The 23,331-nt window shown below is 51.4% G+C and overlaps 2 protein-coding genes across 5 annotated transcripts; one reads left to right on the plus strand and one right to left on the minus strand.

Annotated features, from left to right (window-relative positions):
* Positions 1-5,977: 5,977 nt before the first annotated feature.
* GFOD2 (Gfo/Idh/MocA-like oxidoreductase domain containing 2) lies at positions 5,978-17,241 on the minus strand. Of its 2 annotated transcripts, XM_082770406.1 has the most exons (3): positions 17,106-17,241; positions 13,863-14,206; positions 5,978-8,227 (listed from the first exon to the last, which is right to left on the minus strand). In XM_082770406.1, exons 2-3 carry the CDS (start codon positions 14,119-14,121, stop codon positions 7,329-7,331), a joined length of 1,158 nt encoding a protein of 385 aa, XP_082626532.1. In that variant the 5' UTR covers positions 14,122-14,206; positions 17,106-17,241; the 3' UTR covers positions 5,978-7,328. The 2 variants fall into 2 exon arrangements, with proteins under 2 accessions (XP_082626532.1, XP_082626533.1); XM_082770407.1 differs by lacking the exon at positions 17,106-17,241 and having other exon boundaries at positions 13,918-14,056.
* A 1,845-nt stretch (positions 17,242-19,086) lies between these two features.
* Positions 19,087-22,887, plus strand: LOC309882891 (uncharacterized protein). Of its 3 annotated transcripts, XM_082770386.1 has the most exons (6): positions 19,087-19,245; positions 20,318-20,599; positions 21,103-21,156; positions 21,558-21,662; positions 21,816-21,862; positions 22,072-22,887. In XM_082770386.1, exons 1-6 carry the CDS (start codon positions 19,185-19,187, stop codon positions 22,180-22,182), a joined length of 660 nt encoding a protein of 219 aa, XP_082626512.1. In that variant the 5' UTR covers positions 19,087-19,184; the 3' UTR covers positions 22,183-22,887. The 3 variants fall into 3 exon arrangements, with proteins under 3 accessions (XP_082626512.1, XP_082626514.1, XP_082626513.1); XM_082770388.1 differs by lacking the exon at positions 21,558-21,662; XM_082770387.1 differs by lacking the exon at positions 21,103-21,156.
* The last annotated feature ends 444 nt before the right edge of the window (positions 22,888-23,331 follow it).

The following is a 23,331-nucleotide window of genomic DNA, read 5'->3' on the forward strand; positions in this document are numbered from 1 at the left end:
ATCCTGTCTGAGCCCAGCTGGCTTCCCTCCCTTTCCCTCCAGGACTACAACTTAATCCTGACCTGGGAGTCAGGAAAATGCAGTCTCCAGCCCTACCTCTTCTCAGAGAGTTCAAGAGCTCAGTGGGTACTCACCTGGCCAGGAAGCTCCTGCCACACGCAGAGCTGAAACAAGCTTGATGCTTCTACAAGTCACCTCTGCAAAAAGGACAGAAAGAAAAATCCCTCAATGAACTGTGATAAGCAGAGCAATTCGTCAGAAATAAATCAAAGGGCTAATCTCAATTCAGCTGCTCTTGGCTGTTTATTTCCTCCATCCACTTCTGGCTGAAATGGACAGAAACACTGGAATGACCTCCGGGCCCCAAGGCTGTGCTAAAACCAGTGGCACACAGCCCTGAGCAGGTACCTAGCACAGGAACTCCAAGGTAAAACCAGGGGTCAGGAAATGTGGTCACAGGAGCAAACACTTCAGAACAAGAGGGACTGAATTTGCCCCTCCTTCAGCCAAGGGTCGAAGCCTTTCCTTGCTTCCAGGATGAGCAGGTCCAGCACCCAGCATGAACGTATTTGACATGAAGGGGAAAAAGGGAAACGAAGACAGAAGAGAAGGGCAGGGTTGAACTGGGCAGCTTCCCCCACCCCTGGAGGCCAGGCGATGCTTAATGTACATTTATGTCCCGTAAGCCTACCCAGGTCTGTGCCAACACCTTCCCCTTGCTACTCGCTGCGAATTGCAAGGGGAAAGATTAATTCTCCCCTTTTAACGCTATTCCCAACACAGCTCCCTCAGATAACAACCAGTTCCACCCCACCCGCAGGTCTCCAAACCCGTCTCTGAAAACAAAGGGGGCCAGGTACTGCCACTCGCCATGCCACGGGGGCCTCATGCCACGACACCAACCTCCTCCGCACAACACCTGGGCGGCCCAGAAAACCACTTTTTGGCCCTTTTTGTCCCCCACACACGAGGGAAGGGCGCAGCGGGAACCGCGCAGCCCCAGCACCCACCCCCGGAGCGTGGCAAACCCGCAGCGCTCCGGGGCCGCCAGGCACCCCCCGGGGGCTTCCCCGGAGCCGCTCCCGGTGCCTCAGCCGAGCTGCTCCCCGGCTGCACACCCGCCCCGAGGCCCCGGGGCCTCTCCACGCCGCTCCCCGCCGCCCCCGGACCCCTCCCGGCCGCACGCACCCGGCCCGGGCCGCACGGAGCCACCGCCATCCCGGCAACGGCCGCTTCCGCCGGCAGGGGCGGGCCGCGAGGGGCCCGGGGGCGGCTTTGGTGCCTCAGGAGGGCAGGCTGCGTGGCGGGGATGTGCTCGCCCATAATCACAGCTTTCCCGTGCTTTTTGGTGGCTGGAGAGCTTCCCTTCCATGGTTTTGCTGCTGATGTGTTCAGGCTCGGTGGAGCCCAGCTTGGGGCTGTCGCAGAGCCCTGCCACCCCCGGGGGATGCAGACCCCCACCTCCCAGCCCTGCAGCGTCCCTGGGGCCCCGAACCTCCCAGCACACAAATCCCGACGCCATCTCTTGTTCTGCCACCTGGGACTGCCGCAGCCAGCCTGCTCAGCCCAGCTCTGCCTCATCCCCGTCTGTTTTTTCCACCTCTTGGTTTATGCGGGCAGCTGTTGTGTCCCCGCAGGGTGTAACGGCCCCCCCGGTGCCTTCCAGAATCTCTTTCCCAACTGGCACCTTCAAAACCAAATCCAGAGCCAAGCCAAGCCCAGGGCTCGGGTGAGACTTCACAAGAAGGATGGGCCTCAATTACCACTGCTCATGGGTTACCATGGCTTAAAACACTGACAACTGGCTTCTGCCGCCTTCCGAGGTCCCAGCCATCGCCTGCACTGCTCCTCCCTGTGCTGCCTTCTGGGCATAGGGCCACTCATGTGGGATTTTGTGGCTGGAAGTGGCAGAGGGAGCGGGCAGGAGCAGCGGCGAGGGGCACTGTTGAGGTGCACTGCTCATCAGGGCAGGTGATAGCGCCTGCTGCCTCTCAGGGTCACGGACAGTCTGTGGAAATGACAAAACGGAGATTGTCTGGCTGTTTAAAAGGCAAACCGGGAGTTAAGTCAGGAAGGAGGCTAGAGCAGAAAGGGATGGTCCTTAATGTGTCAGGACATCCAGCTCATCCCTACAAGAGGCCTGTGTGGCGGGCACCACAGAGCACCACAGATTGGGGTGAGTTTTTACAGACGTTGGTCTCCACACAGATGCTGGTTGGTGTCTGTGATGGAGCCTCCAGTCGCGGTGGGCAGCCCTGCGGGGCAGCAGAGCAGAGGCCGTGAGCCTGGACTCATCCCTGTTGAGCTGTCAGCAGCCCTGGAGAGCCCGGACATCAAAGCCTTGGAGGTGAGGGCAATGCCTTGTTTGACACGGGAACAACCATTGTCCCCTGGTGCAGAGCACAGCATTTGCCCTTGTGCTGCAGCACGCCGATTTCCAGAGGGTGAATCCCACTGCCACGGAGCCAGGCGCCCCTGGGGGTAATGCCGGCCCCTCTGCCAAGCAGAAGAAAAGCAAGAAAAGGAGAAGCAGGAGCAGCCTGCAGCCATGCAGAAAGGTCGCATCCCGGGACGCACTGGGTGAGCACAGTGGCTGTCTGTGTCTGTGCGGTCTGGGCTGGCAGCTCACGTGCTTTAGGTGATTTTAACCGAGTTGTCTCAGGATAAATGCCCTGCTAAGGCTTAATCCTTAGTAGGTCAGCGTGGCCCCCAGCCTGTCTGCTGCTCCCAGAGCTAGAAACGTCCCTGTGGGCCAGGTGATGACAGGCTCTGCCACTGGTGAATTTTCAGCTGGGCACTGTGATGCTCAGGCAGACTTGCCCTCATTGTTCCCTCCAGCTGCTATTTTGTCCCTGGGATGTGGCCACAGATCCCTGGCTTTTACCCCACCAGGCAGCCCTGGCTAGAGGGCATATGCCTTCCTCTGCAGTCCCTGGCTCCTGTCCTGGCAGGGGCAATCATCTTCCCTCTCCTCCGAAGACTAGAGCTGCCTCTGAGCTACAGCAAAGCCCTGGCAGGGAGCAGTTGTCAGTGCTGGTCTCTTCTTGTACCTCTCCAGGACGACTGCCTCGCCTGCGGCCCTTGTACCAGTACATCAACTTCGACATGCCGGAGCTGATGTGCCCATCAGAAGAAAAAGGGGAAACCCTAGGGCCGGCAGGGACAGCAACTGGTCCAGAGCTGGAAGGAGAGCTCCCACAAGGTTCAGTGTGCTTGTTGGGTTATTTGGAGTCCCGCTGGGTTAGCAGCTCGTATGCCTGCTCCTTGTGGCAGAGTGCTTGTGTGAGCTCGAATAGCTGCAAAGGAGAGGCTGCTGCTCTGCTGTTGATCCCCAGCTTTGGGCAACACAGCACAGCCTGCTGCAGGTCACAGTCTGCACACTGCTGAGATGTTACAGGGCATTGCCTCCCCCTTGGTGCACAGCTCCTGCCTGGGGACTTTTGTTAGCACAAGTTGGACCCATCAGCTCCCTCTCCAAAGCCCATGCTGCTCTGCAGCACCACTAAGCAGCTGTAGGCCTTCCATGGATGCAGGAGAGAGCACCAGAATGGGGTATATATTAACAAAATGAGCTTTCTGTTCATTGTTCTGCAGCATTTGGCTCCCAAGATCATCTGCCACTAACACACTGGCTGAGCCAAGGATTGAGAACTCCTCTTACTGACAGCCCTTTTGCGGCCTCTCTCATGCATAACCCACAAGGTACAGTGCCAGGCAACGCGGACCCCAAGCCAAGCAGGCCACCAAGGAAGGGAATGACCTGCTGGCAGGTCAGACAGAGAGGCAGGGAGAGGGTGAAAGGCTGAGAAGGCCTGGGAGAGGGGAGCTGGCTTTGTGCTGCCAGCGACCAGAGACCTGCAGGTCCCCACAGCTCACCTCCCCTGAAATGGAGGCTTTGTCCTTCATGTGCCACTCTGGGGCTTCCCAGGGGCCCAAAACCAGCAGGGTCAGACACAGCTCTCCTATAAATCCCCAAATGCTGTGGGGCCCCTCAGTCCCTCCTAACCTCAGCTACGCTGCTGCTCACAGACCCAGCAGCAGCCAGGCTCTGCAGTCCTGCTGCTCTGGGCTGTCAGTGACCAGCTATAAATGAGGAAAAGAGAGGGAGAAGAGCTGGTGTGATTCAGGCCATCTGCTTTATTTGAAAGAAGCGGCCAGGCTGTTGATCCACTCCCTCCTCTTGCAGGGACCTGGGCCAGCAGCGCTCTGGAGGTCCCAGCTCAAGCACTGGATGACAAACCCAGGCAGGTTGCTATTGAGAAGACGCTCGGCTACACGGCCTACCTGGTGTCACCACTCTTTCTTTAGGATAAATATCCTCACAAGCTGTCTGCCTCCTGTGTTACCACTACAGCCTGGCCCATGGGGTGGTGATCAGTACCTCACTCATGTTTGGTTTGCTTTTTTTTTTTTCCTGATTGCAGAGAAGACGATTTACCTGAGGAGTGTGGGGAGAGCACCACAATTTTTATTATAAAATATACCTGCTTGCTGTTAGGATGCATGCGTCATAATTTCTTCCTTACTTATGAAAAGCAGGAGCCAGGGGCCAGCCGTGTCCTGTGCTGTTGGGGATCACCCTGCGTCACCACTTCTCATCCCAGCAGACAGCAGAACACAGCCCCATCCCACCACACCCCTTGCACTGATTTTCAAGACAGAAAGTTAGGGCGTGAGCTGTCCATCGTGGCAACAGGCTTAATGTAAGTGCAGGGCAACATCTAGCACAGCCTCACCCTTCAGATCCAACTGAGAAACGCGACATGCTTGCGCTGCAGCAGACCCTGGTAGATGCTAAGGGGCAACAGCAGGAAGCATCGCTCATGCTGGCCAGTTAAAGCCTCTTGAATAGAGATTAGCTCTGTGCATAGTGTTAATTAGCAGGTGTTTCCACCACATTGGACTTAGACAAACAAGGATTGCATAGGAGAATCTAGACCCTACAGCAGGAACCCACCTTATCCAAAGCAGTGCTCCTTTGGCACCATTCCCCCCTGTGCAGGACGGCTTCTTGCAGGCTGTAGCATCCCCCTTCCTCCACTGGGATCAAGGCCTAACAGGACATACTCAGTGCTTTCTTCTCCTACAGGAGTCATACTTGAGGATTTTCTGCCCTGGGCAGATGCTTGACAGTAGCACAAAGGAAGCTGCTCAATTCAGGGACAACAGCTTTAGAACAGATCCAGAACTGGCATGAAAGAAGCCAGAGCTTTCTATGTGAATGCAGGCAGTGACTGTCCCAGGTGAGCTCAGGAGACATTACTCACCTGCTTTACATAGCGCACAGACAGTGGATGCTCAGAGCTATGGCAGAACAGCCTTCTAGCAGGAAAGGAAGGTTTGTGGGGAGACACGGCGTTCACTGGCCCACCTGCTAGAGCTGAAAACAGTGCCACTTTCTTCATCCAGCTTAGAGCAGAGATGAGATTGTTCAGAGCACAGAACCAGCCAAGTTCCTAACCTTTAAAAGTGACTGATACATCATGTTAAAGTGTGTTGAAAGTAAATAAATAGTTGAAGGTAAATACCTCATTTATACACTGGCTAGAGAATGATCCTATCCTTGCCACAGGGATTTTGCTTCTTAGTTTGCATCTTCCAGAACTTCCTGCAACCAGTTAGGCAGAAAATAAAGATCCCATTAATCACAAAAGTTGACGTGGGAAACCCAAGATAAACAGCAGTATCTCCAAAATCAGCTACTCAACAGCTATAGTCTGAAGAAAAGAGCAATGAGGTGGAAAACAGACTTTCTGGTAGGACTTACTTTCCCTTGGTGATAAATGGATGACAAGTACCTTGGCAGGGACAGCACAGAGTTATCTCCTACTCTATCACACCCAGATTGCCCAGCTGGCAGCACAGGGGCAGGGAATGACTCAACAGGTAATTAGCCCCAGCTGTGACATTTACTGTGATGGCTTCAGCTTGTCCAAATCGAACACAAGCACACAGCTGCCTGAAGAATGCCCTCAAACAACTTTTTATTTTTGTAGAAAACAAGTAAGATTCTTCTCAGGAAGGACCAGCTTATGAAACAGTGGTTTGCATGTTAACATACATAAATACACAGTTACAATTTAGTGGGAAATAATACATTAAAAAAGCTTTCAAGTACACAAAATAAATGTAGTAAAAATGGACTATTCCTTCCACATACCTGCTTTGGAGAAAAAATACTTCTCAAATGGAATGAACTTCCACCCATGATCTGCCAACAGATATCTCCACCGGGCACAAGCTGCAGCAGGCTGTGAGGGTGGGCAGGACCAGAGAGTTAATATCCAGTGTTTGAGATTCAAAGCAGACTTGCTCATGACAGTTCAGTCCCCATTCTCTTCAGGTATCAGCATGTGTGTAGTGTGACAGTTTCCCAGTCAGCACGCAGAGGAGCTGCAAGAGGTAGGCGATACCTCCTTACTTCCATCTGCAGATCCCTGGAAGGTTGTGGAAAGGTGCCTTGCCTGTGAGGCATTTAATAACAGTCGCAGAAATCACAATGTGGCCCCACAGTCATGGTCCTGGTGCTGCCAGGCAGTAAACACAACCGATGGAAACAGAGCTTATAAAAAAAAAAAAAAAAAAAAAAAACCTGCTGGATGCAGTCAGTCTCTTGAGTAGAAAGAAAATGTTTGCAGATATGGAAGAATAACACGTATCATCACAGACTTCCCAAAGATTTTCCTCATAACTGCCAAGACACCGTCAACAGGGAATTCATAGCATCATTTAAATAAAATACCAGCTTAAATTACTTTGAAAAACATTTGACATGTGCAGAAAGCCAAAGGCTGATCCTTATTTTACAAGCTTTATTCTGTTCTTCTACTCTGTCCTATGTGAGTTTAGAGATGTGTTACATCACTAAACTCTAGTAAAATTTTACCAACTGAGGAGTGAAACTAAATCCATCTCCAAGAGAAGGCAAAGGCATCTGAACAACAGATGCTCCCTGATCTTACTCTACTTAATCTCCTGTTAAAACTGTTAAAATAAGCGACCTGTGCAAGAGGGGTTGTGTCCCACTTCCAAGCCATGCAATGGCAGAGATCCATGCTTCACTTCAGCTACTGCAAGTGCAAAGGGCAATTCAAGTTTTTCTAAGTCTCCAAGACAAAACTTAAACATTTACAAAAAACGGAAATATTTAAAACTCTTTAAACAATTTAAATCAGAACCGTTTCCATCGGAACATGGCATAGTTTACATGTTTAAAGAAAAAAACAAGAAACGTTATTAAATAAGAATCTACATATCTTAAAAACAGGGAGGATTTGTACAGTTACAGCCCAAAGTATCAATTGTCCTATTTTCCAGAGCAGGAATGTTCATAAGTTATTCCTCTGAAGCGCCTCGCAAAGGTTCTGATTGGCATCTGGCTCCTCGGTCATGACCTCCACAGCCTCCCACTCCCCTGACCTGCTGGATTTCTTGATGGCCTCTACGACACTTTGCATGTAGAGACCGTCTTCGAAAGAGGCTGCCATCGAGACAGGTTTGTGATCCCACGTCCGACGATCCTCCTGGTCTTGGAAAGACTTGCGCAAGGCTTGCACCATGTATACCATTCCTTTCAGGTAGAGCAGCGGGATGTCTTTAAACCCCTTGTCCAAAAGGCCTTTGTTGACAGTCAGCGAGTCCGTAAACAGTAATTCCTCTTGGAGTGCAGTGTTCTTCTGCCCATACAAGTCCGTGCCACGAGCTATGAGGCGACCGGCGGACCCAACAACCATGACTTCATGAATGAAGGACCCGGGCATGTTGAAGTTGAGAGTCACAGTGCAACAGACACCCTCACTCATCAGCATCTGGAAGAAGCAAAAGTCATCGCTAGTTACATGGCGGATCCCACTGATAGCCGTGTTCTGCTTCACAAAAGTCTTGAGCAGACCGTGGACTTTCTCTGCTCGCCTGTTGATGAGGTGGGTCAGAAGGTCAATGATGTACGTCCCCATCGTATGCAGACCGCCTCCTCCCATTAGCTCATCACAGATCCAGTTGTACTTGTGGCTGAGGAGGCTCCCCCCGTAAACTCGTACATCGCAGATCATCACGCTGCCCACGTAGTGTTCTTCTATCAACTGCTTCATCTTCACAAAGACAGGCAAGAAACGGAGGACGTTGCCTACGATGCTCATCAGCTTGGGGTAGTATCTGGCAGCTGTGACCATCCTGAAGGCATCCACAGAGGTAGCAGCTTTCTCACAGATCACGTTCTTCCCTATTCCTGCAGCACAAACACACCAAAAAATAACATAGCACTCATGAGCAAAACATGATGTATGGCCCCAGCGTTTATCAGCAGAGCTTTTAAGAGTCAGGCTTTTGAAGGCAAAGGTTCAGGAACTAAAATAAGAATCCTTCCAAGATGCTTTCATCGCAGAGCTGACAAACTCCCACAGAGAGAAGCTCTAAATAAACACAGAGCATTTCCACATCATGAGAGATGAACCGTGTCATGTTTTCATGCCCATTGAGTGTTGTAGCTATACAACTATTTGAATGCCTGTACAGCCAGAAGGGAAAAAAATCACAGAGGAGATCTATGCACTCTGCAGGGAAAAAGTGAGTGAAGGGGAGATTTGATTTTGAATTTCATCATCACTACGAATTTATTATTTGTAATAGATTGATAGAAATACAAGGTACCTGGTGGCCTGTGTACAGCATATGAAAATTTGAAATAATGTTTTGTAAAGTGAAACATTTTGGTCTGCACGTACAAGCTACGTGTACAATTAGACTGCAAAGGCGACTGCACGAGTTACCCAAGTGAAGCAGCACTCGCAAGATGACCTGCTGTGGTTTTGGTTATTAGTGACGTGCTATATTTTGTGCCCAGCCTGAATCAGTGTGGATAGTCTTTATTTTAGATATAAGGTATAAATAAGCTGATGATCCAAAAGAGCATCTCAATGGAAGATCCAACCAAACGCCTACACCCAGTGTTCTGTTGGTACTCCCTCCTCCCCCATTCTCACTTCTCTCACAGCATGGCTTTACTTTTCCCTATACGCCTGTTCTGATAAAAATACTCCACAGCATTTTTCAATGTAGTATCTAGGGACACACCTAGAAGTTTCCAGACATTAACTCAGGATGTCAGGCCTGAAGCTCAGCCTAGTCATACTGCAGTTTCTCACAGGGAACACACGGCAGCAGGTGCCTCACTCAAAGGTCCTCCTGGACCACGCTCCTCGCTTCTGTCATCTGCAGGGTGAGGTGACAGCAGCACAAGTGTTTAGATCAAACTCCTGCCTACTGGGAGAAGCCAGATCCCGCACAGCAGCAGCTGCTGCACTGAGCACTCCACCTCCTGGCTGCACCAAGCGAGACTTGGTGCAGGAACAGCCAAGTGGTCCAGGGGCCAGCAAGCTCCTGCAATGCATCGCTCTGCCCTGCTCAGCCTGGGACAACTAGGGGGAAAGGAAGCTCTGAACGTGTATTTGTAGTAAATAAAATCAAAATCCACTCAGAAAACAAAACTACAATTTTTAGCGGCCTCTTCCAAAGAAAGCACCTGAACGCAGAGTCAGCAGAAGCTTTAACGGACAGAGAAGGGCAGGGTCACGCTCCCCTGATGCTGTCTCTCAGCCTGCCAAGTGCTCCTGGCTGCCCACCAGCAAACCCATTTCAGGAACCACTTCTGACTCTCCCGTACCAGTCCCTGCACCGCTCTCTGTTCAATGTTCTCCAGGGCTGGCTGAGCTCCTCTTGAGATATTTCAGTGCTGGGGTTACCCGCCTTCTCGTTATGCTGTACCTTTAAATGGCATTCATTTCAAGCCAGGTTACATCAAGATACAGATGAAAAAAGTAAAAGTAAGAGGATCTTGACAGCATCCTACACAAATCATGTAATTCTCAAAGGAAACGTACAATGGAAGCGACTTTCAAGCTGCATATGCTGGGGGTACAGCCCTGCAGCCAGTGCTGCTCCCCCTTGTGCAAACCCTCCACCCTCTGGCACATAATTTGATGCAGCAGCCAACTCAGGCTGCAAAACCAAGTGAACATTGAAACTTTCACTTCTCCACCCTCTTTGCGGCAGGGCCTTTCTTCTAGCTCTTGCTCTTCACTTCTGCCCTGTCCTGCTCTGCTGAAAGAACCCAGTGTTCCTTTGTGTCCTGGAAGCCATTTCTCAGCCAACGCTCCCTGCGTTACCAGCTCCGTGCCTCCGCGAGCCCTGTAAGCTTCCTCAGAAAGCATTTCTTGGTGGGACACTTCCTGGACAGCAGAATAAAATAGAGCATTGTCTCCTAAAGCAATCTTACATCTCTAGCCAGATCCACACAGCCCATCAGCCACAGGGTCTCTGCTTCTCTAGCAGCTGGTTAGCCATACCAGATCCCAAACCTGCCATACTCCAAGTATTTTACAGCTGGGAATAACAAAACACAAGCACAGAAAACCCGCTCTGCCTGATCGAGGCTGCCCAGAGCCATGAGCAGGAGCAGGGGATGGCAACACCAGGGCGCCCTAGCAGGGAGGGTGGCAGTCAGGCCAAGAGGGAGGGAGGACACCCTCTTGGAGGGGAATATTTATTAAAAATGGGAGAAGTGAAGCACAAACCTTAAAGAGGCAGCTCTGGAGGGGCTGCAGCCTGACACATTGAACTCAGGAGAAGGACACTAAACACAGTGGCCCAGCACCCCACTGAGAAGCCCCTTTGTGTCCCCGGGAATGTGACAAGGAGGGGCACCCATGTAGGGCAGCATCCCTGCAGTGTGCCTGGGCTGGGGCAGCAGCCTCACGATGACAGCCACTGCTCTGCAGCTCTGCTTCCTTGCTTCTTGCCTGGCTGCTGTATTCACCACTGCCCATCCAACACCTGCAGTCCTCAGCCCCATCTGTCTCTGGATGAATTACAGCATTGACTCAAACTACTAAACCTACTTAGCTCGTGTAACTGTGCCCGTTCCACCAAACGGAAGCCCCAGCTCTTGATTCCCCTGCATAATGTAAGAAACCTGAGGTTGCACCTAGGACCACGTACACCTAAACACTGCTGAAGCATACCAGATCACCTGTGTCCATCACAAGCAGCTGGGAGCGTCTGAGGATTCTTCACAAATAACCATCTGGTTCAAACTTGTTGGCTTCAGGAGCCTCTCAGTGAACAGATGCTCACTCCCAAATGCATTCCTTCATTTCACGTCCCGTTTGCATATGGCTGGAAAGGACCTCCCTGCTACTCCTGACAAACATGGGAAGCACAATATGCAAAGAGCCCTCACAGCACGCTTGTTCATCCTGTTCAAGAGCAGAAAATCTGCATTTGTCACAACACAAGGCTGTGATAGAGCCCTTCCCGACTCCTTCCTCCACAATTAACATACACATGCTGTAATTTGTATGGACTCTGCAAAATCAGTTGGCCAAGCAGGCTACTTTGGCAAGCTTCCTTGGACTAGTAAGAAGTTCCTCTGTCGCCACTCCACAAGACATCTGCTTGAAGGCTGGGCTCAGCACGTGCAGCAGCATTACCTTTAAAGTCTTAAGGAAATCCTCCTCTGAGGACTTCTCTGCCTCCCCAACCTTCACTTCACTCACACCTCACACGCTCCACAGCCCGAGCCAGCCAGTAACTCGGCGCCGGGCACACCTCACACAGAGGTGGATGCATGTCAGCTGTGGGACATCAACCACAGAACAGGCATTTTGTGAAGTTAATTTAGTTCCTCTGAGATCAAAGGAAGCACAATTTTAGAATAGCTTCTTGCTTTACCTGTTAGTGAGATAAACCCTAAGATTACACTCATCTTAATTTGAATTATGCTCTAGGCTTTGATCTGTTATGTCTGGTTCATGAACTCAATCCAGCGTTACAGCTTCGTCTCTGTCGTGCCAAGGCTTCTTTCTGGATGCCTGTCAGTAAGGAACTTAAACAAATAGCACAGGCAGGAAACACCAGGTCTCTCTCTCTCCATTCTGCTAGTACTAAAAAGCTAAGCACATTTTTAAATTATAAACAAAAGTATACGAATAAGTAATAAGTGTACATTCTTTTCCTCTTTTGAATAAAAGACTTCCCACTGTACCACATCTGATCTCTCCCAAAGCCCAGTCTCAGCTAGTGAAACATCAAGCTATTCATCTATTATCACAATTTGCAGCCAAGGATTTTCCAATTGCAAATATCACTGCATCAACCTGAATGTTCAGAAAAAACACACTTGCCACCTGCACTCCCCTCACTTTTTGTTCCTCCAGAGCACTGAATCATAGCCAGCTATCCAACATCTGCTAAAGATCTGCCACAACATCCTTGGTAGCAGATACACAAACACTGCTGCCACTAACCTACCGGGAAAGCTGAAAGACTTGGCCAGAATCATACTGCTCTGAGCTGCCTGCATCACTTCGCAGATCAGAATATTTTGGGAAACAGAAGCAAAGAATAAATAGCCCTTTACAACTTCACCCAGTGATTTCCCTCGCTTTTTCAACTTTCCAACTTCTCTATACTTGCAGTCAAGCACACACCTCACCTCTACTTCTGCAGCAGCTTTAACCACCTTGCCTCCACCGTTCAGTGTCAGCTTTCAAAGACTCTCCATTCATTTTAGTTAAAAATCCACTAGAGAAGGTGCCATCCTCTCCTTTTAGCACACTTCATGCTTGACCATCAAGAGCCAAGAGAACTACTGAAATACTTACTACCATTTAAAGGAATTTCTAGCATATTTAAAGATAAATTCTAACTTACAGTTTAAATGTTCAAAAATTAAAATACCTTATATTCAGAGAACAGTAGTTCTTTGTAAAGAAAGAAATCTAATACTAAAAAAAAACTAAGATCTCTCTCTGCATATCTAAGCAGCATTATGGCATTGCAAATGTGTAAGGAGTTGTTTACTTCCAAAACAAATTACTGCGGAGCAAAGAGGCTAAGAACAACAAACCGCCCTCGCCTGCATGGTTTGAGATATTACCCATCCTGAAATTATCTCACAGGGATCTGCTGTAAACACAATAAAAATCTCACACTCGTTATTTATGGAATTACACACAAGCACACCCCACGCTGGGTGAGGTGAAGGCACATTAGCACTACAAAGCTGTGCCCTGCAGAACCAGGAACGCTGGGGTGCCCGGGCGGCTGCCTCCTGCCCATTCTCCTTTCTCTCGCAGCCGCTCTCGCCCAGCTCACCTGGCTGCATTCCTCCTGCTGTCCCCAGCTGTCACCTACCCTCTCCTCCACACCAGGTAAAGGATTCCTCCAGCAAGCCTGCACCCTGGACCACAGCAGCCTGTTACAGACACTGAGAAAATTATCACCAAGAGGTGGCAAGGGGCACAGCACGCATGCTGAGCACAGCATCCACAGAGGATTTGGGTCTTAACTCACACAGTCCTGCTGAGCGTGTACACACAGTTTTTATTCAAAGGCTTTTACCTTTCAAGTTTGGTTCTGTGGAGGAACAAGCAGAGATGAAAATCTCCCCTCCCTTCCCCCTCTCCCCACAACAAATTTCAGGTTCCCATTCCAAGGCACGGGAAGATTTGAAATGAATTAAACAACAAGGTTGGTGTTGTTTTGGTTTTTGTTCCCCAAATGGGAACAAAAGATTTTTCTACTTCAGCATGTTTTCAGAAGTAGCTTACTTTAATAAAAATCTCCCCGCTGCAAGTTCAGCCTGAAGAATACATGGAAAATTTTAGCCCAATTGATTCAAGATTTTCAATGCTATAATTCTGAAAAGAAATAAAAATCTAGGTAACCTTTCTTGCTACCAATTCCAAGCAAAACCTTTAGTACCATACTTGCACCCTGCTACAACCAGAATCGTGCAGAGCTTCAGATTTCAATCTGCCAATTAGTTATGAATTTTTGGTCCAACTCTAAAAACGAAAAGGTACCTAGAGCTTTCACAGCAATTTGCCGGGTTAGGGGTGGAGGGATATTGATGCAAACCAAATCTACGTCCTGGTGCAGCAAGACATCATCAGTCCGACTCGTGTAGAAGGAGATATTCATTTCTTCTGCCAGCTGCTTCGCTTCCTCTTCAGTCTTTCCCCAGAGCGCTTCAATAGAGAAGCCTTCTGCTCGCAGCAAGGGGACCAGGACCCGGGCGGTGCTGCCAGTCCCAAACACACCCACTCCGGGAAGCATTTTCATTCTGCGTTCATTCAAGCATCAGGGTCAACATGTGCGCCTCCAAGGAAGTGCTCAGCTCCTCAGCTTTCCGCTCCAGCCACAGTTCCTAAAACACAGAAAGTTACAAGTCAATGCAAACAAAAACTGTGTTTTGAAGTCAAAGGCATCTATAGCCTGACTGCTGGCATTTATCCTTCAAAATTTTAAAAAATTCTCCTGAAGAAAAAAAAAATTACATGTAAAAACACCTTGTAATATTTGGAGAAATAGTTTTAAGGGACAAGCCAAAGAGCCCTGTTGCAGAAGGCAGGAAGGATGGATAGCAAGCAGCCTGACAAGTCACGGGGCCCTCCCGAGCCTCAAAATGCAGGAAATGCTCACACAGGAGCACACGTCGTGATGACGCAAGCCCCTAAACGAGATAAGGGGTTGAGAGATGAGGTGGTACCTTCTGTTAGACAAACAGATACTGGGGGGAAAGTGTAGCAAGCTTGTGGGTGCACACGTCTTTCTTCCCACCCAAATATACAAACTGAAAGCAGCTACTGGGAGCTTAAACTTACGGCAGGTAGTTAAGCCACTACAGAGGAAATCTAGAAAACACGTCCTGTGAGGAAAGCTCACATTCATTTGGTTAAGTCACACTTTTGTTCTTGCATGTATTTCCTGGTAAATAAATCCCTTCTGATCCTTGCTTGCCAGTGTCTCAGGACTGCACTGACCACATCTGGCTGAATTTCCTCACATGGTTGTGGCGCTAACCCAGGATGTCAGAGGCCCTCGACGTGTCATGCCTTTAGGAACCTTACCTCCTGCACCCCGGCAGCGAGCCATTTCTTCTACGGAAAGTTTGCTTGATTTTATATTTATGACAAATATTTACAGATGCTGTAAGTCATGTCATGAAATATTCGCTGAATTAATTCTGTATGTTTTTCCACGTTCAGTGTGATGTTAGGTTTGTCATATCGTTGTTGCCTGCCATTTGAAATTAACTCCCTGTTATTCAACAATTAGAGGCACACACAAATAAGGACAGAACTGAGACGATCTAGAGAGTATTTATCATTCTGCATGAAATGGTAACGTACTGACGGGAAATACGGCTTCTAGTCAGGCTTTTATAAATAATGTGAAGAACAATAAGATCCTGCCACTGGACAAAATGCAAAGATACACGTTGAAGCCCCCCACATACAGATTCGGGGGTTTACAGGCTAGAAGAAAAACCACTCACAGTGAGCACCACGTTCTTTTGAACAGACATGAACTGAACAATGCAGAACACAGACCAGGTACGTGCATGCTTGCACCAGGTTGTACAGCCACACTCAGCAATGGCAAATTTACACAGCAGTGCAAGACTTTAGAAGAGGATGAAATCTTTCAGAATGCTATTAAGAGCACATTGCAGCACATAACACGCCCAACAGATAAGCTGACTTCCGTAACACTTGCTTATTCTAAGCTTTATTTTTTTTCCTGTTTCCCATCCAACTACCTCTTTAAAATCTCAGGGAGGTGGAATTCATTTTCAGATTTTGGAAATGTCGTATTCCCAAAAATCGCTGCTGCATCACTGTTGCTAACAGAACTGACACAACCACAAATCCCACTGCTTTACCTCCACAGATACAGCTCTGGATAGTACCAGACAAGGACACCTGCTCACCACTAGCACCATGGCAAAAGCCCAGTGTCATCAATGTTTAGCAAACCCAGCCTCAGCAGTGACTTGTCACATTGCAGCCACACTTCCAGCATGTGAAGATGTGGGTTGCGCAGCTGGAGTTGGAGTGGAGTCCAAACCCCACTGCGTCAGGATGCAGCCACTGCTGCCGCAAGAGGCAGCTGTCTTTACGTCCACTAAGAACACACAGAAGCCCCAGGAGAACAGCGCTGTCACCCTGCAGAAGTCCCCAAAGCACCTTTCTTGGAAACACTGCAAACCTCTCTGATGCTTCTCATCCAAGAAGAAAAAAAAAAAAAAAAAAAAGCAGAGCTGAAAAAAAGACTCAGAAAAAGGTGACAAAAAGCACACAACATCTATGCAAGGAAGACCTGAGCGAGCAAAGATTCCTCAACCCAAAAAAGCCATCGCTGCAGGATGTCATGGATGGTAATAAAGCCATGATTAACCATTAATGAGGAGTCAAAGGGAGGCCAGACAAGCTCAAGGCACGCCTCAAGGGGTGTGAAATACACACAGGTCATACCAAGTGCAGTAAGTAGCAGAACTGGCCGAGCACAAGAGATGGAGAGGGGCTTCAGCACGCCCTCGCCCTGTTCTTTGCACACTCCTCCTCATGCTCGTGGCCAGCATAGTCTGGCCATGCTGTTTGGAGAGAGAAAATGTGGTGGTGTCCCTCTGTAGCTTGACTGATCTGCAAACGTGACTTGGAGCGGAGGCCAGCACGTGCCGGCTGGAGGCCTGGGAAGCCTGAGTGGTCTCTCCGAGGGTCTCACTGAGGTCTGGGCACGCAGAGTGGCAGTGGCACGAGGGGGCACACGGGGCCGGGCGTCCCCAGGAGGTCAGCCGGTCCCATCCTGACAGCAGCCTGCAGCCGGAGCATGTGGCAGCGCTCCTGGCCACAGGAAAGAGGCCTGACTGCGAGCAGCACCCTCAGCACCAGCCAGAAGCCGGGTGCCACTTACACCAGGTCACAGCAAGCCCCAAAGCTTCTAAGGAGCCTGAGGGGATCAGCCATGAAAATCATAAAAAGCCTTTTAGAGGCCAATCTTTCTGGAAAGGAGAGCCCTCGCACACCAGTATCCCCAGTCATGGGAGTGGGCAACGCTTTCCTGAGAGCCCTCGCACGGAAAGGAGGGGCAGCCAGGCTGCAACAAGAGGCACAGCCCGGCTGAGGCGAGCCGCCCCTCGCCGCCCCTCAGCGCCTCACGGCCCCGCTCAACCCCGCGGCGTGCCCGAGGCCCCGGCGCTCCGTGACGGAAAATGCGACGGCCACCGCGGCTCCCAGCCCCGGAGGGCCCCCCCCGGCCCTTACCTGCCGCCGGAGGTTCGCCGAGGGGCCCGGCAGCACCGCCTCGCCTCCATCCCGGCGGCGGCCGCTGCTCGCTCCCGGCGGCGGCGACGCCCTGACCGGCCCCGCCGCCTCCTCAGGAGCCGGGGCGGGCACGGGCTCTTGAAATGGCGGCGCCCCGAGCGCCTTCGGAGGTTCAGGGAGGCGCGGCCAATCGTGAGGCGGGATTCGAGGGAGGGGAGGGTCTTCTCCAGACGGGCAGCGCCGACAGCCAATCGGAGGGCGGCGCGGCCGCTGGGCTGAGGCTGGGCGGGCACAGGGGTGAAGGCAGCGAGGCTGGGAGCTGCCCGGCCAGGCCGCGTCCCTGTGAGCCCCGGGATCGTTGGAAACAACTTCAGAGAGAAGCAATAAACGAGGGAGGGGGCCCACAGGGCTCGATTTTCCAGTCCAAGTTGGGGATCGTGGGCAGAATGACTGGAAACCCTTTCACTGGGATCTTATTAAAGAACTACATAAGGCGGTGACCGCTTATGGGTTGTCAGCCCCACTTACGCAGTCCCTGCTGGAGAATGCCATGAGCTTCTAAGTCCCTGTGATGTATGACAAGTGGTGATGATGATATTAACTCTGACACAAAAGTCATTATGGGAACAGAAATGGAGAGAGTGGAGCAAACACGCAGTGCTCCGAAATTCAGAAAGGCAGCTGGGGGATCCGCTTTTTGGGGTCGTTGTACCTCACCTGCTGGGCACAGACCCAATGGCAGATCCATGCCTTCAGGCACCTCTAGCTCCAGGCACCCTCTGGCTGACCCCGACCCTGGCCCTCCAGGCAGTGCTAACAATTCCAGAGATTGCAGACCCTGCACAGCCCTTTACAGAGGTCCAGCAAGGGCTGTCTGAGCCGTACGTGCAGGTTATTGATTGGCTTCACGATGCACTGGAGGAGCAGGTTGCCAATCGGGAAGCAAAAGACGCCTTGCTACAAAGGCTGGTGGTAGAAAACACAAACACTGACTGTGAAAAGGTGCTGCAGGCTCTGCCCATGAACGCAACACCAGCTCAGATGATAGAGGCGTGTTGCTGAGTGGGCTCTGTCACACATCACACCGAGTCGCTGGCGTCCACTTTTGCAGCAGCACTGAGCATCAGTCAGGACCCAAGGGTCACAAAAAATGCTATCGGTGCGGAGAGATCCAGCCCCGACCATTTCATGTCCAGAGGCAAGGCAGGCTGCTCCAGCATCCATGCCAATGATTTCTCCCAAGACCCAGCTGGGATTCTCAGCAACACACCCCGAAAGGCAGCTGGGCTGTGCAGGATACCTATGCTGTGGATACTCTTCCTCATGGCCACTCGGCAGTGCCTGCTCTTGCTCTTCTGCAGCTGCAGGCTTTCTTGGCACTCGGGAGCAGGGAGCAGCTCTGGGGAGGAGAGGGGCAATCGTGGTGCCCCAGGGATCTTGTCCTGGCATCCCTGCAGCCAGAGGCAGCCGAGTAGCACGAGAGGCCACCCAGAAAGCATTGTCGTGGCCAGGCAGAAGCTCGTGCTGGCAGCCCACGTGTGGGCAGCTGGTGACATCTGGTCAACCCATCCCCATGTCAAACCATGCACAGAGTGGCCACGGTGTTTTGGGGTTGGCAGGGCCAACACACGCCTGGTCCCCCAGCAACAGGAGCACTGCTTCCTCAGAGGGGTCTGTCCCCCAGTGTGAAAAGGGCTCCAGGGGCAAGGGAAATTGGGAAGCCCTTTCCCCTGTACCCATGGGGACCCACTTCACCCACCTGTGCTGGTGACTGAGCCACCAGGGTGGGATAGGAAAGAGCATGGAAGCACCAACACACAGGGGTGTGGTGTGCTGCGTCAGAGCCCAGAGCGCGTGGCTGAGCTGAGATGGAATCAAGCAGCAAAGAGAGGAGATAACATCAGCCTGAAGTGAGGGAACTGAGGAGAGGGTAAGCCCTGGTGTGCAAGAGGAACTGCCTGCACAGCACGGGTGAGCGGTGCAGAGCAACCGCCCCGGTGCCGCAGGAAAAGACGTGGCCCCAGCCCCTCCGCCCCGAGCGCTGGGAGGCTTTCTGGAGAACTGCCCGAGGAAGGAGACATGAGCACCCTGCTGCTGAGAGCCTTTCTGCCCCTGCTGCTCCTCGCCTGGCTGCCTGCAGGTGAGTCCTCGCTTTGGGGAGGGGTGTGAGGATGAGGAGGATGAGGATGAGGGGCAGTACCAGCACTGGGGACCGTGGCCTGTGGGCAGCTGGAGGGCATCGCAGGGCTGTCACCAGTCCCTCCCAGTGCCTGCAGGAAAGTTGCCCGCTCTCTGAACCCTGTGTGTGGGTGATGCACCTGCAAGAGGTTTGGGACAGAGCTTTGCCATCTGCTCTGGGCTCTGCTCTTCCTGCAGCATCTACCACCCCTTTTGCACCAGCACCTCCCCAGGTGCCTGGCAGTGCCCCCCCTGCCATTGCCTGGGCATAGGCTCCAGGAGCTGCCTGCAGGGCCCCAGTTTTGGTCGCCAGGCTTCAGAACAGCCTTGTCTTCAGAGCAGGAAATTGAAAGCTCTTTCAAGTAGGAAACACCTTACATAACGCAGAAGACATCAGCATGGATAAACAGTGTGCTCGTAACTCATCCCAAACACACATAGAGTCCACCAAAGGTAGAAACAAGGACAGACTGCCTGGGAGAATGCAGACACACTGCCTGAACACACCCAGGTAGTGTTAGAAAAGCCAAATGCCACCTGGAGTTCCAACTTGTGAGGAACATGAAGGGGCAGAGAGAATGGTTTCTGTAAGTACATTGAGGGCAAAAGTAAAGCTAGAGGAGATTATGAGTTAACTCATGTGAGAGAGAGGCAGAGGACACATTGAAAAGGATATGGAAAAGGCTGAGGTACTCGGTGCTTTTTTTTTTTTTTTTTTTTTTTTTTTTTTTTTTTTTTTTTTTTCCCATCCCTGGTGGTTTTCAACACCAGGCTGGACGAGGCCCTGGGCAACCTGATCTAGTGGGTGGCATCCCTGCCCACGACAGGGGGTTGGAACTGGATGGTCTTTAAGGTCTCTTCCAACCCAAAGTGATTCTGTGATCCTGTTCTGTGAAAACAGGCAGGGGAAGAAAGAATTGGAGATGTCCCTAAGCCTGATGCCTGGGAAGGGGGGCAGCTGGCATCCTCAGGGCTTCACATGCAGGAAGTGGGTATTAACACAAAGCCAGCCCTCCGTGTTTCTTTTTCTGCAGGACTCACTCAACAGCATCCAGCATCAATGAGAATCAATGTGTCAGAGCTCAGCTTGCAGTGTCTGTTCCAGATGGTGTCAAACAGCACTGACCAGAAAGTGAAACAGTTTGTAGACCAGATCAAAAACATGACGGAGAAGGTAGAGATAGTTGAGATACGTATGTTATATGAGGAAAAACATTCTGCTGTTGGAAGTGTGAATGAAACAAAAACAGCAACATGCACGTGTGAGATGAGCAACACATCTGGGGTGGAAGATGGAACCAACAAGACCCAGCAGGGTAAGAGCCACAAGGCCACCAACACCCACGGCAGCACAGAGGGGAAGGGGTGAGGCAGAGACAGAGAGGGGGCCTCGCTTGGTAGGTGGGAAGTGACTTCAGCTCTGAGGTTCAGGAGCAATTTTTAAGCTACTCCAGAAGCTCCTTGCCAGAGTGAGCTTTGGAGGATGGAATGAAGCCATAGAGGCTTGGGGGGGGGACGGGACGGGACAACTACTACATTATCTCTGCTTCCCTATGGCTGACAGCTTCCCTACAGCCAGCCCTCGGTCCAAATGCACGTGGCTCTGGAAAACAACAGGGACTGAGCCCAGGGCTTTGGCAGCACCTCCTGCTGCGGGTTCCTGCAGACCCTTCTGCCTAGGCTGCAGGAGGAGCAGGTGTCTCCCCAGGTCCTCTGCAGTTTTTGATCTGACACTGCAGGCGTCCCCGCCGGAAGCAGAGCAATGAGCATAGCACCTGCTGCCTCCATGTGGGCGTTCACTTGTGTCTCTGCCTTCCAGAATCGGGCCCTGAGACGTCTCCGACCAGCAGCCCTGAGAATAAGACCTATGAAGGTGAGGCACCACGGCCCCGAAGGTGCTGGAGCCTGAACTGTCCGCAGCTATGAGGGGGTTGCAGGAGTTCTTAGGGAGAAAGAGGGGCAGAAAGGGGGGGAATGGCTCCTGCTGTTCTCTCCTGTCTGAGCTGCTGGCAAATTGGTGTGGGCACTAGCCAGTCTCAGGCCATGAGCACCAGCAATGTGGGGAAGGGGCTGCCGCGCACGGCCCCCAGCTGGCAGAGCCTTTTGGATGAGGTTCTGGGGACCTTCCCCAGCAAGGCTTTGTCAGCAAGGCTGGTGGGTGTTTTGGGGTGCAGACCGTGAGCCAGCGGGGTGCTCTGGGAGCTCTCCTGCTGCGGGGCTGCAAGCTGCGGTGTGGGGACAGCAGCTCATGTGCATTCTGTGCTTGCTGCACAGGAATCATCCACACATGTATCATCCCTGGGTCGGTGGTTTTGTCGCTTTTCTTCCTGATTTGTGTTCTGATGTGTTTGTGCAGAAGGAACCAAAGGAATGCTAAAGGTAAGGCTGAGCCTGGGCTACACCACCATCTCCAGTGGGAGCTGGTGAGCGCTGTCTCACAGCCTCTGGATGAACTGAGACATGGGAGACGCCTGCTGTGCAGGTGTTTTCTGCATTAAAATTAATGATAGTCAACGACATTTTCTTTTTCAGGAAAATCTGAAAGCAAGCATGTGGAAGAGATGAGTCAGCTCAGCACGGTAAGCCGGGGAGAGCTTTTCATGCGTTGCTCTGTTCTCTCTAACAAAAAGCAGTTGAATGCCCCTTTAAAGGGCTTCAGAGCAACAGTTTCTGAGCAAGCCAGGGCCTCCCGTACAGTGTTTGGTCAGTGGGAAATAACTTGTGCCAGTATCTGGATATGTACAGAACTGACAGCCAAAGGCCTGCTCACTGCTGTCTTCCTCTGCAGCCTCAAAACGAGGAGGTGATGTACGCAAAGCTGAAGTTTGAAAAGACAGAGACAAAACCTGCTGCTGCCTCAGAAGTTGTTTACGCTGAGATAAAATCACAACAGAAGTAGAGAGCTGAGAATGCCGGTGCTGCTGATGCAAAGGGAAGGTTCTCCTGCTGGGGACACGGCAAGTGAGAGTGAAGGGAGGGACAAACAGCTTGTCACATGCTTGCCACAGCTGTGACCCCTGAAAACCAGGGATCTGGTTTTCGCAATCTGAAACCACTGCTCTAAGGCAGTGCCATCTTGGCCAACAAAACCACAAAACCTGTTTCCCCCCAGCTGGCTGTACATATACTTTACATTCCCAGGTAGAAGCTAGCTCTCCAGCTGGGATAGGTCCCCCTTGTGTTCCCACAGAAAGGCCGCAGCAGCTTATCGCTGGTGACCGCTTCTAGCAACTTGTGCCGTGCCTCAGTAGCAGCAGCAGGCACCGTGTGGCTGCCCCAGCCTGGGAAGCACTCAGTGTCCCATTAGGGCTGGAGCAAGTGGCCCTCTAGGAAGCTCTCCTGCCAGCACTGGGTGATGTATGCGCTATGAAAGCCCTGAAGCAGTTTTCTAAATTTCCTTGCTATGTCCAGAGCAGGCATCTTCTGTGACGAATTTCACCCTTGTCTGATTCACTCGCTTGCAACGCAAGAAGCAGGGACAGAAAGGACTAGTTTGCTTTGCAGAGGTCCAACGTGGCTATAGCTGAAGTGATTTGCTTTATACCGGGAATTGACACATATATATTTGTCAATACTGTCTTTAATCTGAAAAAAATAAAAATAAAAGATGAATTTTTTTGCTGTCAGTGTTGCCATTTACCTACTACTGCTGGTGGGGACTGAGCTGAAGCATTGGAGGAATTGCCAGGGAGTGGGGAGGGACGCTAATAAAGGCATTGAGATAGCCAGGGAATGAGGGGCACAAATAGGCTCCACCAACCACAGAACTTCCTCACCAGCCTCCTCCTGGACACTCATAGACCTGGAGGAAGAGGAGGATTGCTGGGAGTGCTGCAGCTTGAGGAGAAGGCAGAAATTACGTGGGGAGGTATAAAATGCAGCACCAGCCACCCTGCTCCCTCCTGCTGGGGCAGGCAGGGAGCCTGGAGGGGATGAAGCCCAGCAAGAGGACAGCGAGGGGTCTACTGGCCACGCTGAAGAGGCAAGAGGGGAGGCTTCAGAGGAGGCAAAAAGGGCTGCAGAGGACCTCCTTAACATCCCACAGATG

This window comes from Aythya marila, assembly GCF_965140915.1.
Source record: "Aythya marila genome assembly, chromosome: 12".
NCBI lineage: Eukaryota > Metazoa > Chordata > Aves > Anseriformes > Anatidae > Aythya > Aythya marila.